Genomic DNA, 18,071 nt, shown 5'->3' with positions numbered 1-18,071 from the left:
TATTTAACGATTTCTGATTAAAAGCAATAAATACAATAACCAAAACGGGTTCCATGGGTTTCATGCCATTGGAGCCTCTCTGCTAACAGCCCCTTACCTGCACGCTTCCTCGGTGGGGCTTTCATCGCCTCACACCATAGGTATCAGAGCAAATTAACTGGTACTTGGAGCTGTGGCAGGATCAGGCAAATCCTGGCTTGGCTAGCTCTCTTTAAACTACATCTTGCAAACAGAAGGGCTGGAAACAATTTTGCTTTAATTGCTTTTCAAAATGCAGCCAGCAGATGGTTTGGTAACCCGAATTCATGACTCTTTCCACAGCTCCAGGCTGCTGACGTTGAAACCATACCCAGGCACGACCCAGGTAGCAAGGGACCCATCCTGCCCACTCTGCCAAAGCGTGGCCACGATGCTGGGACAGGACTGCACTGACAGGAGTACAAACCTTAAGCAAATGGCACTGGGGCAGTGCAGGAGGGGCAGGGACATTAAATCACTCTGGTCTCCAATCCCAAGCATTATTTTTGGTCGAAGAAAATGGGCTGGCTGCTCCTGAAGAGCAATCGCATAGGAAACCCAGAAACATGGGGCAATTTGCAAGCACACCACAGCCTGTGGTCAGGGTCACTGTGCTCAGAAACGCTCCGGTAAGCCCGGAGAGCCTGTGGGTGCGTAACACGGGCTGCAGCCTCCTGGAGAGCTCGGCATGACACTGGGGACATGCCGTGGCCACACATCCCTTTGTCACCCAGTCCTTGGGGCTGCTCTTGTGCACCCAAGCCCGAGAGCATCCCAGATACTCCTGAAAGGAGAGCCTGGCTGGCTCTGCTGCGGTTTGTTGTCCATGCATCGTCCTCACCTTACCTCCGTGCTCAGCGTCCCGTGCCCCGATGCACAGCTCTGCCCCAAAAACATCACAGCCCGGATGAATTAAGGCTGCCCCAAGAAGCTCGCACACGTCTCGTGAAGCAGGCTTGTTTTTCTGCTACAAAGTAATTTGAAATTCTTGGAAGGCAATCAGGAAAGTACAAAGTATTCCAGCTCAGGACAGCCTGGGACTCATTCCTTAGAGGCACAATGGTTGTTTACTCAATCCTTCATACATTAATATCTAAAAATTCATGAGTTCAATTGTAAACAAGAAGTACTGGCTTTGCTGGGTTGTCTACTTAACAACAGCGGTTCTAGCCTGAATGCTGATTTTCGTGTTATCTTTACTCTAATCTTGCTATCAGAGGGTCAAGATCTTGCAAAAATTATGGGAAATATTTCAAGCCCATTTATTTCTGGTTTTGAAACGCATCCCTCTGAAATCCAAGGCCAAAGAAAGACTATTTCAAATCAACATCGAGGAGCGCGGGCAGGGAGAAGGGCTGTTTGTGCCAGCACTGGCCTCTGGCTCCAGAACAAATGAGCGAAAAGCCGGCCGCGGATGCGTTCGTGCTGGAAGTCGGTGGAAGACTGCTAACAATTGAGAAGGAAGGTCCCTGAGGCAGGCTCCTAAGGGGACCGACGGGCACTAAATAACCCAACCCCAACCTGTTTGCAAGGCACAGAACAATTGCCTACTGGAAGCGCTCACACCAGCCGGCTGCCAGTGGCGAGCAGAGGTCTCGTCCACATTCATCAGCCCGAGGGCTGCGCAATCCCTGTGAGCCCAGCAGCCAAGGACTTTTCCCAACACTTCATCTGAGGAAAGCCTCCCAGGCTGCATCCCAACGGCAAGCTGGCGAGCCCAGCTCCTGCAAGACGGACACGGTCCAGAGCTCGCTGGCGCTCACCTCCGCTTCCATCTGGTGGGCTGGCACAGCCACAGGCCCTTATCTCAGCTTGGAGCAGCCTCCTGGCCGCCAGCTGGACCCACCTGAGGACCTCTCCCCTTCCTCTCCCCTTCCTGTGTCCAGCAGGGAGCTGGAGGGAGCGAGCTGAGCCCCGGCTGCCTCTGCTGGAGACTGAGCATCTGTCCGTGCCGCAGCATGCCGACCTCAAGGGGAGGAGGAGGGAGCTTCCCTGAGCAGGAGCCTTTATCTTCGCTGCTGTCAGAGGGCAGCCGCTGATTGCAGCCTGTTGGAAAGCCCCAAGCAGGCTATCTCCCGAGGACAGCAAGCCTGGACGATCACTTTCACTCTCTTGATAAGGTTTCAGTGAAGAAGTGAACTCCCGGGCAGGTTCCCGGAGTGCTTGGACAAGCCCAGGTTTCAACCAGCACAGACACTGGAGAGGAAACACTCCCCAGTTCTGTCACTCTCCCTCCCTGCCCTGTGAAAGCCAGCAGGACATGCCTCCAGGAGCACTCACGAGACTCTGTTCTCTGCCTCCATGGCCAAAGAGCCCTCCACCGAGGACAAGTCACTGCTGCATCAAAGCTGGTTGTGATACAGCAAAGACAGAGGTAGCTCCCGGCTGCCCGCTCACTTTGGGGAGCAGATACTTCCAGGCTTCCCCTTTGGGGTGGTTAGCTTTACATCTGTACATAAACATTCCCATAGGAAGAGCACAAAGCCTGTCCCCAAACACAGGCTCCCACCAAGGAGGACACAGGGGCCCATGCTGATGCCTCTCTGACAAATATCTTGTTCTGACGTACAAAAAAACCCAGCAGACCGCTTCAGGGGGTGGCGATGGGCAGGGGCACCATCCTGCACACTCCTCCCTGACCACCTGCAGCGACGGCAGCAAGGCACGAAGCCGAGCTGCTTTTACAGCTTCGCCTTCCCAGCTCCCCGGCGCTCGCCCATCCTGCTGGCCGGCCGGGCCGCCCCGTCAGGCAGCTCCCTGTTTGTCTTGGACGACCTCCTGCCAGACCAGCGCTTTCCAAGCACGGCCCTCCTGCACGGCCGAGAGCGGATTTCCTGCCGTTTGATCTAAATTTGCCAGCCGCTGCAGCGGGCGCCTCCTCCTTCCCGTCACCGGCCCCGAGCTTTCCATCGCCCCGAGCTTTCCATCGCCCCGAGCCGGGGGCTCTTGGGGAGCAGGGGGAGAGGGCTGCTGGGCAGGGAGCTGGTCCATGCCTGCTCCGGCCATGGAGAGGACATTCCCTCGTGGCCGGGAGGGCTGTGCACGGACACGCAGTGCCCTCTGCTGAGGGGGACACGGGACGGAGCAGCACAAAGCTTTGCGGATCTCTGAGCGTGGCTCCTGGGCCTACAGCCTCCCCGCCAGGCCTTCAGGGCTCCGGCCTCCCCGCCAGGCCTTTGAGGTCACCTGGAGGGACCGAGGTGTCTCCGCGACCCTCCGTGGTCCCTCAGCGCCCTGCACCGTGCACGCTGCCGGGTTTAAGCAGCGCTCTCCATCCCATGCAGCGAGCACAAGAGAAACGTGCTGCTTTTTCCTAGAGCTGCGTGGGGAGGGCAGGCTGCAGGGCCGCCCAGTCCTCACACGCAGATGGGGCATGAAATGGAGACCTTTCCCTTCCCAGACCGCCAGTGAATGACTCCCTGGGAGCACAGAGATGGACATTAATTCATCAAAGACCCAGGAAGGGCCCTCGTGATGTTCTCCTTTGCCAAGGTACAGCCCTGCAAGCAGGACATCAGTGTGAGCCCAAGCTTCAGCTGATCCCGGAGCGGTGCCCACCGAGGGTGGCATTAGAAGAAACCGCTTTGTTTTTCCTTTCCTCCATCCCCTCAAACCCGCCCCAGTTTGTTTGGCTGTGAAGAACCTTGAGGAAGGTTTCTATAACACAATACAGGTGGCAAAGTCCACTCCCTGTTAATAAGACTCCTTGGAAGAGATAAGGCCTACCGGCATCCAGGGAACGATCGAGGTTTATAACGCTGGCAGCAATCTGGCCCCCAGCAGGTTTACGTGGCACAGGCAATGTCCAGGAGATAGGCATCATCTGCTGCTGGGATGAAACAGGCTCCTTCCCCGACTGCAAAGCCTGCATATTCCTTATCTTTGCTGCAGGGAAGGTCACTGACAGCATGCAGAGCGTTCATGGGTTCATTGTTTTCCCTTCTCTGTGATTTTTTCCAGGAGTTGTGCATGATCAGGCCACAGAGCAAGCGGTGAAAGATCTGGCTCAGTTCTGCACTTGATGCCAAAGCAGGGTTTCCTTCCACCCCACTTCCAGCCATGGCTTTTCCTGTACCTTCCAGCCCCTGCACCCCGCAGCCACTTCGTGCCTTCACACCACACCCCAGCTGCTGGTGCTGCCGAGCCAAGTGTCTTGGCGAAGGGCTAAAAATGCATGAAAAATGAAACGAATAGCACATGAAATCACACATGGCATCAACTCAGAGCCTGGCTCAGGACCTCCTCGCTCAGTCTGATTTCTCCCACTCGAGCACCTTCGTGGAGGTATCAGCCTCGGACACACAGCAGCAACGCAGGGATATCCGCAGCCTCCACGAGCAATGCATTCACCTGTGGGGCTGTGCCTCTTTCCCTCTGCCTTGTTTCCTGCATTCCCGATATACAAACATCTCATTGATCTCCCCCCAGATTTCCCCATTTGGAGATGTCCTTTTCCCAGGGGGTCCCTGCTGCAAAGCCTCCCCTGCTGGGACATTTCACTGCTGGGTAAAGCACGGTGTTTGGTGCTGGGGCTGTTCTGCTGGTGCTGACCCCACTCTGGGACTGCCCCGGTAGAGGCACCAGTCCCTCAGCACCAAGGTGGGGGCCTGAAGTCCGAGCCTAACAAGAAAAAAAAGAAATCAGAGCCACATGAACTCTCCTGAGAGGAAGAAATGAGGCTCAAGATACGGCACACGGACGTGATCCTACAACTAGCACCTTCTGAAGTGCCCATGTCCCTTAGCTCAGGGCTGGGGACAGGGCAGCCGCAAGGTGCCAACCCCATTTCCATGACCCACGCACCCTTCGCTAACCCCCACCTGCGTCCCCAGCCTGCTGAGAGTGCACGGCTGCTATCGCTGAATTGCACTAATCAGGAGATACCTGGCCACGATGAGTGCCACACTGCGTCTTCTTCTTATCTCACAGCCGCTGTAAAGCAGAAGTGCTGGATCAGCAGCTCTCAGCTGGAAGAAATTATTTTTCAGTGCCTTATGCCACTTTTTGAAGGACTTGTGAGCAGAGAGCGGTGGACAGCCCACATTCAGTGCCCCTCTCCCTGGGAATAGCGCGGCCCCAAGCCGAGATGGCACACGTTTTAGCCATGGGGAGGCCAAGGGGACCCACAGAATAGCTCCTAGCAGCTCAAAAATTATTTCCTGACACCAGCTGGCCCCTTCATCACATCACCAGTGGTCAGGCGCCCTGGCTGCTGCTGTTGCCCGCAGCGGGCGGTGGTGGCACCCAGAAGCTGCAGCCTGCACGCAGGGAGCCCCGTGCCACCGATGCAGCCGCAGGCACGCTGTTATCCCGGGGGAATGAGCAAATCCTACGGCTGCTCCTCGGGATCCTGCCCCGGCCGCAGACAGCTCCCATTTCCCTGAGCTCAGCAGCCCTGCCTGATAAAAGATGCGACGGAGCTGCTCGGAGAAAAGAGGAGAAACCGCTCCGGTTTTGGCTGGCTTCCCATCAGATAGGGAGCGCAGCCGCGCAAAGTCCCTGGGGTACGGCTCAGGGGTGCCCTGTGGCCCCGGGGAGGGGGACACAGGGTGGGGGACACCAGCCCCATGGTGCCTCCAGTGCCCTTTCCCAGGCATAGTGCTCCCTGCCTCAGTTTCCCCACCTGTCCAAATCCAGCTGGGAAGACACCTGGGGCTGTTTTGGGGCTACTTCAAGTGGATGAGAGGGCAGGAAAGGGGGGGGGGGGGCGGAAGGAAGCAGGCAGAAAGGGGGTGCCCCTGCTGCCCCCTCGCTCACCCTGGTCCCCACATGGAGCAGCGGGGGGGCCATGGAGCATCCCTACCGGCCCTCAGCGCTGCTTGAGCCTTGGTGGCTTCTGCCAAGGGGGGGTCACAGCGCCCCTGTCCCCAGCCGCCGGCGCAGCCCGCAGCTCTCGCAGGGCGACAATGCCACCTGCTGCCCGCTGCCGGCCAGGACACCCCCGGTAAATGCCTGCAGGTCGGGTACCCATGCCGCTGCTCCTCCCGGGGGGGTTGTTTTTTTTAAACCTGGAGCGCTTTGTGCTGGTTTTGCACTGAAAAGTAAAAATAAAACATCTTCAGAGCCAAGCCAAGCGCCAGCAGCCCGGTGGGTAGCGTACCTGCAGCCTGGTGTCACCCTGTGGCGGTCAGTGGCGAAATGTCACCGTAGAGCCTGTTTTATGGGCAATAAATGGCTTCCAAAATATTCCAGAAATTGATCTGGATGAAATAAATGCTGCTTTGGAGACAAATCAGTGCCCTGGGCCTCCTCAGAGCGAGACCCCAGCACCGAGTGCTGCCCTGGTGACCCACGCTCTGGGTGCCACCAAGCCCCTCTGTCCCCCTCTGCCTGATAAAGGTGTTGGGCTTTTTTCTCTCTCTTTTTTTTCTCCTTTGTAACTCACAGCCAAACAAGAGACACTGATTTATTCTAAACTTTTGAGCACCTACGTATTGTCTCTACAGCCTAAAACAAAAGAAGCCCTCAAAGGGAGAACAGGGTAATTACCTGCAGTTTGGAAGCTTCACCTATAGCGAAGGGATTGGGTTTCCAGCTATACCTCTTAAAAGCATTTAAGCTGTGCACTTTGTAAGTGGGATCTCCTGGGGTGGCCCCTCTGAGCCTGGAATTTTGGTTCCCATCTCCTCTGTGCCCTCCACGTGCCTGGGATCAGCTGGGACAAGGTGTTATTTGGGCTCCCCTTGCCTCTCTGTGCTCCTCTCCAGGCGTGCAATGCGTTTTTTTGTCCCCAGCCTAAGGCTGGTAACCAGTGCAAACACCTAGACCTCAGAGCAGACCACAAGGGAAAAGGGAGGGCTTCACAAATAAACAAATGCTCCTACCTGTGTGCTGCAGAATGAGGACTTCAGCCCATCTCCGGAGCTCCCCCAGCACTCCAGATCCTGGCTCCTCGCCCCATAGCCTGCCCTACAGAATGGCGCTGCCTCATTGTGCTGACAGGCAGAGCAGGGCTCCTCTGCTCCCTGTAACACGTCAGGCTCCTCCGAGTGGGAAGCTGCACCCTGAAGCTGTCACTGATCCTTCCCTGACACCCATCCAAACTCTTCTTTGCCCCAACTGCTACAACTCCACTTCGTATAAGGAGAAAAGGAGAGCAGGTTTTAAGTGAGCATTGCAGGCAGGCCACACAAAACAGACTTCAGCTTCATCCTCACACACGCTGAGTTAGGTTCCCCCAGGGAGAGACCAGGAAAACACTGCAAGGCCGTACGTCTCCTCTGCCATCCCCAAACCACGAGCTGGGGAAAGCAGCCCAGACCACAGCTGGGATTGGGACTGATCTCAAGGAGGAGGAAGAGGCAAACAAACAACAGAGCAGCACTGCTGCACCAGCAGAACAGCCACAACAGTTTTGCTGCAGGATTGTAAACTGCGAGATACAGCCCTGGGATCTTGTGATGTCTTCTTAAATTGCTGCTTTCCCACCCAGGGTGCAGGCATCGGGCTTCTTTAGTATATGGCATCTCACAAGGCTTTCCTCTGGCTGCATCTTCAGCACAAAGCTCTGCTGCAGTTAGAAATGAGCCCGGAGCACATTGCTCACAGACGGGAGCAGGGAGGACAGGCTGCTGTATTTTTTCCTGACTACATGCTCAGCCCTTCTTTCAAGGGGCTGAAAGGGAAAGGATGCTCATCAATGTTACCTTTTCCTTCTGCAATAGTTCTTCTTCTTTTCAGCTGGCCATAGCAGCGTGCCTGCCTTAGGCAGGGAGCTGTGCATGGGGAGGGACCCCCCCAAAACACGCAGTGTGGCTGGAGGGGGCACAGCAATGCTGGCTCACAATGGGACCATGCTGGCCCCAACGACGCTGCTCCTGACACCGTGATGAGCTGAGGCTGGCTCCCATTTCACAGATCTCTTCCAGTGTCTTTCTCTTGCCCTCTGGTTTTTAAACCATCCCCAGCTTCTGCTCAGCAACAGCTCCTAGCCGCGATCCTTAGAGATGTCCATGCCTGCTGCACAGGTGGAGCACGGCAAGGCACCAGCTCCTGGCCCAGGAGGAGCTTGGAGGAGAAGGGGAGCCAGCATGTGCTGCCTAAGAGAGGAGGATGGCAACACCGATGAGGGAGAAACCAAGGAGAGCAACTGCAGCAGCCTGGGGAATAGCCTGGTGAAGCACGGTGAGAGATGTGGCCTGGCACCCAAGTGCAATGACCCAGAGGAGGAACGCCCAGGGATGTGCCATACCAGAAAAGTGAAATCTTCTGCCAGACCTTCACCACCATCAAGGCCAACAGCGTGGCCAGGAAACTGGAGCTGCTGGTGAGCCTCTGCAGCCAGCCCAGCCGTGGGGAGCCACCACGTCCCCACCTTGGCCAGCCAGTGGGACCAAGGACACCGCAGTGAGCCCAAGCAGCAGCTCCAGGAACGTGTTTGGAGATGGCTACGTCCCAGGTTTCAATTCCGTGCAGAAACAGGTGAAGAAAATCACACTGAAGCCCAAAATCTGTGCTGCCCCTGAGCTGAGCACTGCAAACCACAACCCTTTCCTTTCACCGAGAACATGCTGGATAAGGTAATTACAAGCAAGGCGTTTGCGCCCTTCGCTCTCCTCCCAGGACAGCCCCTTCCCAAAGCAGAAATGCTCTGAGTGTTTGTGCAGCAGTAAGCTGCTCTCAGGCCACGAACAGGGACCAGCCGGTTGGTAAAAATGGCTTTTCTCGAGTACCTGCGAGCTGAGGCAATTAAAAGAAAATTAAACTGACATTTCTAACTTGCAGAATAAGAGAGATGTGCAGTGGTGAAATAATTAAAAGTTACTGCTGGGAACGTCCTGTTCTCATCAGCCTGTTGTAAAGAACAAAAGGGCAAGAAGCATTTTTGACTTTTTTAATTCCTTCTCTTCTGATCATTAATTGCCAGCTATTGCTGCCTCCCCAGATGCTGGAACACAGGGGTGTTCCAGATGATGGCAGAGATATCTAGTGGTCAACAACTGGTTTATCTGTTTGGTGACACACACACAAAAAAAGCATTTTGCCAGCCAGATTCCTCTGCCCAGCTATTCACTGGAAGGGCTCAGAGCCCGGCGCGTGTGAGAAAAAGCCCCTTCCACCTGCTTCATCAGCTAGAAGAAAAAAGTGGTGTCTATTAAGTGCCTGCTCACCAGGTGCCGACGCAAGCCCCACATGAGCCAGCCTCATCAGGATCCAAGTCCAGGATGCTTCTCATGTGAACTCCATGTTCCAGGTTCATTTGCAGGAAACAACAGCAGCATAGGGAAGTTTCTGACGTTCCCCGAGTTCGACCATCCCAAGATTTTAGCCTCCTGCACAGAAGACTGACTGCTCAACCTTCTGAAAAGGAACACAGTGCTCACTGTGGTTTTAGGATGAGCAGCCCCTTGCCCCACAAGGATAAAACCCAGAACCACGGTGGGTGTAAGCTGCTCCAGCATCGGTAGTGCTGTGCTTCAGCTCGTCCAACCTCCAGTGTGAGGCTCTTCTAGGAAGGGTTTGGGATCTAGTCTGGAAGAGCAAGGAAGGTGCACGCTATGCTGACTCCAAACACCGCCGCTGTTAGGGGTGCTGGTCATGTTTTACAGGCCTGTACCCAGCCAGCCAGCAAAATCTTTACAATATGTGGCAGAGAAGTCACTTAAAACTCTTCCTCAAGGGTAGAGGAGCAAAAATGCAATTGCAGCTATCTGTGAATTAAAAAGAAAGTCAGATCAAAAGACAGGAGAGTGCACAGTGCACCCAGCAAGGCTCTGCAATGGAAGTTGCTAAACCCCCCCCCCAAATTTGCTTCTCCTTTCTAAGAGTATGAATAAAACAGGTCAAGCCAGGCCTTTTCTTGCTCAGAGCTGTTTGTCTTCTATCTCAGCTGGGCCAAAAAAGCACATCAGTTTCAGGAAGCACATCTAAAAAGCACTGTCCTCATTTCCAGTTTGGAGAGGAGCAGAGGTCTTTGACATTGCTTCCTTGGTGGGTCAGAGCTTTGGAAAAACATCACTGCCAGTATTCCACACCCTCTAAGAGGAAGCACCATCTGAGCTGTGCAGAACGCCACGATTTCTTATTCTGTCCTTCACCATGGTAAAAACCTGCTGCAGAGCTGAGCCCTGGTCCCAGACCACCTGGCCGTGCTGTGCTGTTGAATGCACTTAAATATATCTGCAACTGATACATAAACATGCTTAGAATAAACGTGCTTGCAGTAGGAAAGTATTTTAACTGCCAGTGACTGGCCAGGCTGGGGGGGAGCCCAGTTTTGTCTTTCAGTCTCGCAGTGATTACTGTCTGTTACAAAGTGGATGCTGCGTAATGCTATGTGAACAGAGAAGAAAATAATGTCCTTAAAATCGGGGATATTCTTTGTGTTCACACAAAATCCCCAGTCCTGGAGCTATTTTAAAGCTGCTGTTATATCTCAAGTGAATACACTGGAAAGTAAATACTATTTACTCATTTGCCACATCTAAAACAAAATCCCTTGTGCTTTAGCTCACGTGTGCTGCAGTGGCGTTGAGCAAAGCTGGGTATTTGTACAGACACAGCACATTTCAGTGTCTGTAACTGCAGGCAATGGGTGTGCATCTGCACACGGCCAGAAGTGAAGCAGGACCTGAGGTCCTGCATCTACTCACAGATGTCTTCCTGGGCCCCAGCTCAAGCCTGCAGGTATCCCTAGTTTCCGAACATGGTGCACAAGGCTGGAGGGAGGCTTCGCAGACAGTGTGCAGGCAGCTTTGTCTCAGCAGGGGTTTCACCTGTGGGACCACAGGCACAAGCCTTCCCCACGTACCTTCCTCCACGTACCACTTCCAATGTACTTGCACGACGCTGCAGTGTGACCAGAAGCTGATGGGAGCGAGAAGACAGGACGAGCTAACCATCTCTGTGCTCAGGAAATGCATCTCCCTACCCCAAAGCGCTCCGAGAAGCACCCAAAGCACGCTGCCACAGGTGAAAAACATCCCCAGCCCACTGCACTTGGCACCAGCAGACTCAACATAAAAAGGCTGCCTTTTTTCAGCTTCCTGGGGCAAAATGTTTTGCACAGCCAGACTTCTTAAATAAGTGAGGTATAAATACGAAATCTAGCTACGACTGGCCCAAGAGCTTTTTAAATGCAAGTACTGAGACACAAATACCAGCAATTTTCCCAAGAGGTCCCTCAAGAAAGGTCAGGCAAGTCGACAGCCAGACTACCTTGCTGTTACCTGTGCACGGCTCCGAGCCCAGGGACTTGCTTCTTAACTAGTCCTTGCAGCCAACAAGATGGGTGCTGGTGGCTTGTGCAGAAACGGACCCACCCAGAGCAAGTCACAACTCCTGCTTTCTGACCTGAAGTGTGCAAGCAACAGTTCAGATAAAACCCTGACTGAGTAAGGGAGTTGATGGTGCCGATGTTTTCTTCTGGCAGATAAACAAGAGGAAAGCCATTACGTGAACTGCACAAGCACATTAATTTTAGCACACTCTCCTTCGGAAAGCAACATTCAGAGGCACAGCCACCCTACGGTGAATTTACAGGGGGGATGCACTCTGTAAACCTGCAGAGATCCATACTACCTGCTGCACAGGCTACTTCCCATTCAGTGGTTGCTTTAAGATGACTGATCTTGTACAGAGGCATGAATTTTTGACTTCTCGAGTATCCAACACAACTGGAGTCTCCACAATAAAACCCCCAGTTTTCCCTTCTGCTTCCAGCGTATGATACTAGTGAAATGCTATTCATCTGCCGTTCTGTCGGTGAGATCTCTGCCTCTGCTTGTTTTCAGTCTGCAAACGGGAAAGCCGCAGTGGGGGCTCCTTACGCCACCAGGAACTTGACAAGATCAGAGGCAGATCGCCACGTGACGAAGCCTCACGTTAAATTAGAGCTGCCAGCTCCCGAGATTTCAATCCCCCTTGCTCAGATTAATTGACAAATGATGGATTGCTTAGCGCTCCCTGCTTACATCAAAGGTTGCTGCTTCAGACTCCTCCACACTCGAAGGCAAGCTGTGAGAGGAGGAAGATGGCACGCAGAGGAGCAGAAGACTGTACTACAGCAGCCTTTCCTTTGTGCGAGGCTGCTACACCCACCTACAGCCACAGCTGCTCCTGGTACCGAATGCACTTCAAGAGCTGGCAAAGGCATAAAGCCACTGCTGGATTTCATTCCACAAGCACAGCCCTACTTACCACACAGCACCTTTGTCAACAAAGAAAAGAGCATTGCAGAGGGCAAGGACTGGCCAGGGGCTGCAGGGCAGACAAGGTGTATTTTGATCACCATCGCGACCGGCTATGCCTGTTGTAGTCTACCTGCAACTCACGTTGACGCTGAGAGCAGGTCAGCGCCTGGGAGAGATTTCCAAACCTTCATATTAAAAATGTAAACCGCAGAAGTGACGATCTCTGGGCTAAATTAGGTTGCAAGGGATTTCCTGTAGCCTCTGCAGGAGTTTGTGGAAGTTTCTTTGAAGAGGGTCCAAGAGACTTTTCCCAGAAACCACTGTACATTTTAATTGCTCTCTTCACACATCCAAGTCAACCTTCCAGGCAAGTATCTTTTTAATAACCTTTTAGTTAAGCCTAGTAGTTTCCATTTCACCAGCCATTTACTTTTCCCATTAAACAGGCCTTTGTTCAAAACACTTTCACCATTATGCTTTTCCAGGTACAAATCCCACCAATTGCTAACCCCAATCAGCAGAATAACTAGATGTTCCTAATTACAGCAGCTGTCTAAGCAGAACAGTCACACAACATAAAGGTGTGCATACTGGTGCAGCTTAATTGGATATTAAAACCCCCTACGGCAAGAGTACTGCATACCCAAGGGACAGAAGGATGCTGAAAAAGGGAGACTGTAGCTGACACCTTAAAAACGGGTTTAGAGGACGAGGGTGCAATCTCAGTGCATGATAGCTTCTAGGGTAGCTCTGTCACCTTGCTACCCTCCCTCTCTCTGGGTCACTCCAGATTATGTCGAACAGCGTGGTTCCTACAGAAGACCTCTCTCTGCAGACCATTTACCCGCTATTGCCTTTTAGCCAGAACTTTCTCCGTGTGAAGATCTTTCCTCTTACAGAGAAAAAGCAGCCCTCAGATACGGCCCTTTGCTGAGAGTCTCTCTGAAAAGCCCTTTGATACTGGAACTACCTGCAGGGGGGAGGTGGGAGAAGTCTCTCTCGCAGCTGTAGTAAATTCAAATGGTACACAGGGTCCAGATCCATCCCAGCACAGGTTATCTGTGTTACATCACTTCAGAGACAGCATAACACATCCCTAAGACCTGAAATGCAGATCAGAGCCCTTATCCGGAGACTCCTTTCAGGAATGAAAGTATAATGATTCACTAGTGAGACTGGGAGAATTAGTTTCCTGTTCACAATCAAGATAAAGTGTTGAAGAGGATGGTGGTTTACTCTACAGTAACCATGACTGTAACTCCCCTGCTCAGCTAAACAGTCAGCACCCCTCAAACAGCATCACAGGTAGCCCAAGTTCAGAAACCTGGAACTTGGACTTCACACCTGCACCAAAACCCAGGGGAACGTCAGTCATTTTTACTCCATGCAAACAAATGGCACATCAGTTCTTTACATGAAATAGCCCGGTAGTAAATGCAAAGGCACATTACCCTGAAGTTTTACTTTCACCCTGCTGCACAGCCTCCTGCTGAAAAGGCAGAATGCATTAGACGGAAACTAGTGAAATTACAGCAGCTGGCAGGGGAAGGAAGCAAAGCTTTCTGACACAGAAAGGAAATTTGGGCTGTCACTTAAGGACAAACTGGATGCTTCTACCAAAGTGTTCAACTATAGACTACTTTAAGTGCCACAATTACGTTTCAGAGATAAAACCCCACTGCCATAATGTGTCAATACATACCTCTTTCAACATTATAGTCCTGGGGTATTTGGCAACATCTGCTCGAGTCTGCCTGGCTAGTTTCTAAGGAAATTGTTCTTCACTGATCATTTGAATCTAAATCAAGGTGAAGAGTCTAGCACACACTTTGAGTAGTACACAGACACAGCAAAAAACGATGGTTTTGTTAGGAGAAGCTTCCTTATGTCCAAAAATGTTTAGGAAATAACGTTTAGGAAAAGATTCCTATGCAACAAGTAGCAAAGGTGACTTAATTTGGGTCTTTCTCCTGCTCTTCCAATTTTTGTGTTCTCGAACTTTTGCTACTGTAGTACTCAGCTGGACAGATACAGAGCGCACAGTTCCATCATAAATATAAATGAATTCAAATCCCTCACCCCAAGAACATGCACTGTCATAACGGAAATAGAACTCTCTCTTCATTATTAACGGTCATTCAACCAGTAACACAAAGGTGCATAAGGGACTGGTACTCCCTTGGATCAAAACATTTATGAAATACAGCTGATAAGTGTTTAGTTTATTAAGGAACTGTTTTGTGGTAGGTTTTTTGTTTGTTTTTTTAAAAATAACCAACATGATACTTCCCCTCCAAATAAAAATACATAATGGAAAGAAAAACTCTGCAGAATGCAAGGAGGATGCAAGGACAACCATGGACTATTACAGCTTAGCAAAGACCTGCAACAACAGATCTCCAGACCCAGCGCCAAGGAGCCATCACACTCGAGAGGGCAGGGCCAATCTGTCCAGTGACCAAGACCGCAGAGAGAAGTTTCATAGCCCGTGCATCCTTGCAAAAAGCTCAAGCAGACGCATCTCCGATTCACAGTGGTGACACAGTGCCAGCGCGTGAGCTATTTCAGTCTTCACAAGTCTCACATTTCGTTACTCAGTGGTAATTTAGCTATTTATTCACGCAAAGACAGTTTAAAGCCAGTAAGTGCAAGCTCTACCAGCACAAGTTCCTGAGCTCCTCGCTCAAGTGGGTCCAGACTGGCTGTAGTGCATGCAGTGGAGTGCTTTCCCCAGGCCTCCTTAACAGGCCTCGTTCAGGTTAAGAAGCAACCAAAGGAGACCGCAGCCACAAACGAACTAAGAATTACGATTTGTCCAGTTTGTGCGTGCGCTCGTGCCTCCGGAGTGTACCTGACTCAGTGAAGGAGTGACCGCAGTAGTCGCAGGAGTAGGGTTTTTCCCCGGTGTGGATGCGCTGGTGGCGCTGGAGCGATGCCAGCCGGGTGAACGTCCCTCCGCACTCCTCGCAGTAGAAGGGGCGCTCCCCGGAGTGAGTCTGCTGGTGTCTTTTCAGCCTGAGCAGCTGCACGAACGCCATGCCACATTCCTGACACTTATAGGGCTTCTCTTGCCGGTGGATCACCTTGTGTTTGGAAAGCAGGTTAGGTTTATCGAAACCTTTGCCGCACGTCGGACAGGCATAAGGCTTACAGTCTTCTTCCTCAGCCTTGTGGTTCTCTGCACAAGGCTGGTCGGTGTACTCAACAGTCTGCTGGTTACGGTGCACAATCGACCAGGGGTTCCTAGCCATGCCATTTCCCAAAATCACCATGGAGCGCTCTATCTTGTGCACGTTGCGTAGATGCCTCCAGACATCAGCCGTGCGAATGAAACCCTTGTCGCACTCCGGACATTTGTGCGGCCTGTCACTAGAATGGATCAGCTTGTGCATTCGCAAATTGGCTGCGCGGAAGAACTCTTTGGCACAGACAGGACATCGATAGGAGTTTTCCACGAGGTGAGTTTGCTTATGTTCCTGCAGCTCGCTCATACCCTGGAAAGAGGCACCGCACTTCTTGCACCGATATGGCAAAGCTTCTCCAGAGATGGGTTCCACATCCTCATCAAACACACCACCAAGAATGGCATTCTCATTATCACCACGCACTCTTCTCCGTGGCTTCTTGGAGCGCTCGGAGGAACAGCGCTCTGTGTCTTTATCTTCACACTGCAGGTCAAAGTTGGTACTGGAGGGGACGAATATCCCAGCTGTGCTCTCACCTCGTTTCTGGTAGCAGGTCTCATAGGTTTCCTTGTCTTCACTCTGCAGCTCCGTTGGAAGCTCCTGCTTACCTGGCAGTCCAGCAGAGTTGCAACAAGGACTGGATGTCTCTGAGTAATTCATGTCTACCTCCTCCTGAAGGTTAGGTTTGTGACCCGCCTCCTCAGTGGTCTTTCTGGAATAATTTGACTGCTTCTCACCTGTGTCACAAGTGTTACTCTCAGAGCCCCAGTCCACCTTCACGTCCATCCTCTGATGTGTACACTGCGTTCACCTGCAGCTCGTTGATGATGCGTATGCCAAGAGAGTCAAGTCTTTCATGGTAAGTCCATCTCATTCTCAGCTCTTCTTACAGTCCTCCCTTGAAAATAAAAGACCCATTTCAACAGTGATTTTCTGGTATTAACAGAAGGTAAAGTTAACACAGTAAAGATTTTTTTTTCTTTATTAAAAGAATGGGATAGGCAATCATTTACGTGGAAGGAGAAAAACAATCATCTACTATTATAGATGTAAAATATGTACATTCAGCATGTAGAATACACACAGACTATGTTTAACAAGGTTAAATCCTCTGTCACAATTCAGCCTCCTCTACAAATGTAAATTGTTAAACAACTTACAATTTGAACTCTCTTAAAGACAAGAAGCCTTCAGAACTCTGGGGTGCAAACACTTCAGGCAAACTTCTGCACTTATCTCCGTAGTTACCCCCACAAGTCTTCCAAAAGAATCATGTTTGTTTTTGACCTTGCTAAATAAAACTAGAAGAACCTGTTACTGAAGAAAAGCACCTTGTGACTGGTAAGGTAACGCAACGAGACCGCGGGACTGTGCCAGGCAGCCAGACCCAGCAGCAATAAGAGGCTCTGTACAGAAGGTGGGTTTGGAGAGCTCTGGAGCACCTTTGGTCATCTTCACCAGCGTTATCCTAAGCATCCTGAGGATGTTTGGGACCCCTGTGCCGCCATCAGCCGGCACCATGCAGAGAAGACTGCTGTTCTGCAGCAGTAGGCAAGAAAAGGTATCATAGAGCTGTCCAGAAAGCTTACTAACCAGGCTTCAAAGCACCGCTAGTAATCCTCCAGAGCTGGTCCGCTGCAACAGCTTCAAATACTCTGGATAAACAACCCTTGCAAACTGACCTTGCTAACAGAGAATGTGAATATATGCAAAGGTAATTGGTCCAAAACGCATGAGTCACAAACTTTCTTGTGAGGAAGATGTTTTCATTTATGCCATACCGAGCTGTGGATTTGCAAGGTTTTCTAGATTTGTCCCAGCAGCCTCTGATGACAGCAGCTCCACAGGGAGCTTTCAATCACCTGGTTTAAAAACGTGTTTGCATTGAATTGCTAATCTAACCTCGGAAAGCACATTTTTTTTCCCATCCTGATGACTCCCTTGGTCGTCCCTGACCCCCGCTTTCTCCTTAACACCTATTTTTCATATTCCCTGCACTCTCACTGTTTCTTCACTTCCTCATGGCTGCTTTTGTCTGGGTAAGACTTCCCTGAACACAAGCACATATATACCCCCACAAATCCATGTAAGCACATATGCATGCATGCATACCATTCTATACTGACATGCACACAAATATAAAGCTTGGCTATTTAGTTTCAGTACGCTTAAATAGTTATAAAGGCAGTATAGCAATGTGCTTTAAGTGAAAGGTCTCATTCACATCTCAGAAAGGCCGGTTTCATTCGAGACACAAACTGCGCTTTCTTCTACTGTGATGCAGAAAACAAGCCTGAATTGGTCGTCTTCATTAGTCACTGCCTGGAACAGAATGGCTCAACTCACCCACCAACTTCAACTGTTCCCACTAATTTAATAGTGCTTGCATGAAAACAGGAACTATTCCTCACTCCCTACAAGAGCATCTCCAGTGGCACACCTTCAGATCCCTAGTTGAGTCACTGATTTGCTATTTCCTTTGTCGAAGAAAAACTTTTCAAAGCAGGCTGGCACTGCTCGGCTTAATAAAACTCCCTGACCATGCCCGTCTGGTTTCCACAGGGGGGAAATATTTAAATCATGATGCAGGTTTAAAAAAAAAAAAAAAGAAAAAAGAAAAAATAAGGCAAAATGAAAACATCGCACTTTTCCCCGCCCTGCTCACTACCTGTGGGGCTCCTCATCAAAGCCTGGGCTCGGCTTGGCCCCATGCTGGCAGCGCCGTCACAGCGTACCC

The 18,071-nt window shown here is 51.4% G+C and overlaps 1 protein-coding gene across 8 annotated transcripts in view; it reads right to left on the bottom strand.

Annotated features, from left to right (window-relative positions):
- Nucleotides 1-18,071, bottom strand: part of LOC308198836 (uncharacterized protein) — a 29,177-nt gene that overhangs the window by 6,070 nt on the left and 5,036 nt on the right. For 4 of the 8 annotated variants that reach the window (XM_080601999.1, XM_080601992.1, XM_080601995.1 and 1 more), the window contains one exon: nucleotides 98-16,232. In XM_080601999.1, the coding sequence (XP_080458125.1) occupies nucleotides 14,954-16,120 (1,167 nt within the window). In that variant the 5' untranslated portion in view covers nucleotides 16,121-16,232 and the 3' untranslated portion in view covers nucleotides 98-14,953. The remainder of the gene's footprint in view (nucleotides 1-97; nucleotides 16,233-18,071) is intronic. The other 4 variants (XM_080601994.1, XM_080601997.1, XM_080601993.1 and 1 more) reach the window with 2 other exon arrangements.

Source organism: Anser brachyrhynchus (genome assembly GCF_964034855.1).
Source record: "Anser brachyrhynchus genome assembly, chromosome: 8".
Classification (NCBI taxonomy): domain Eukaryota; kingdom Metazoa; phylum Chordata; class Aves; order Anseriformes; family Anatidae; genus Anser; species Anser brachyrhynchus.
The sequence above is the reverse complement of the archived record's forward strand: the minus strand, read 5'-3'. Positions and strand labels throughout refer to the sequence as shown.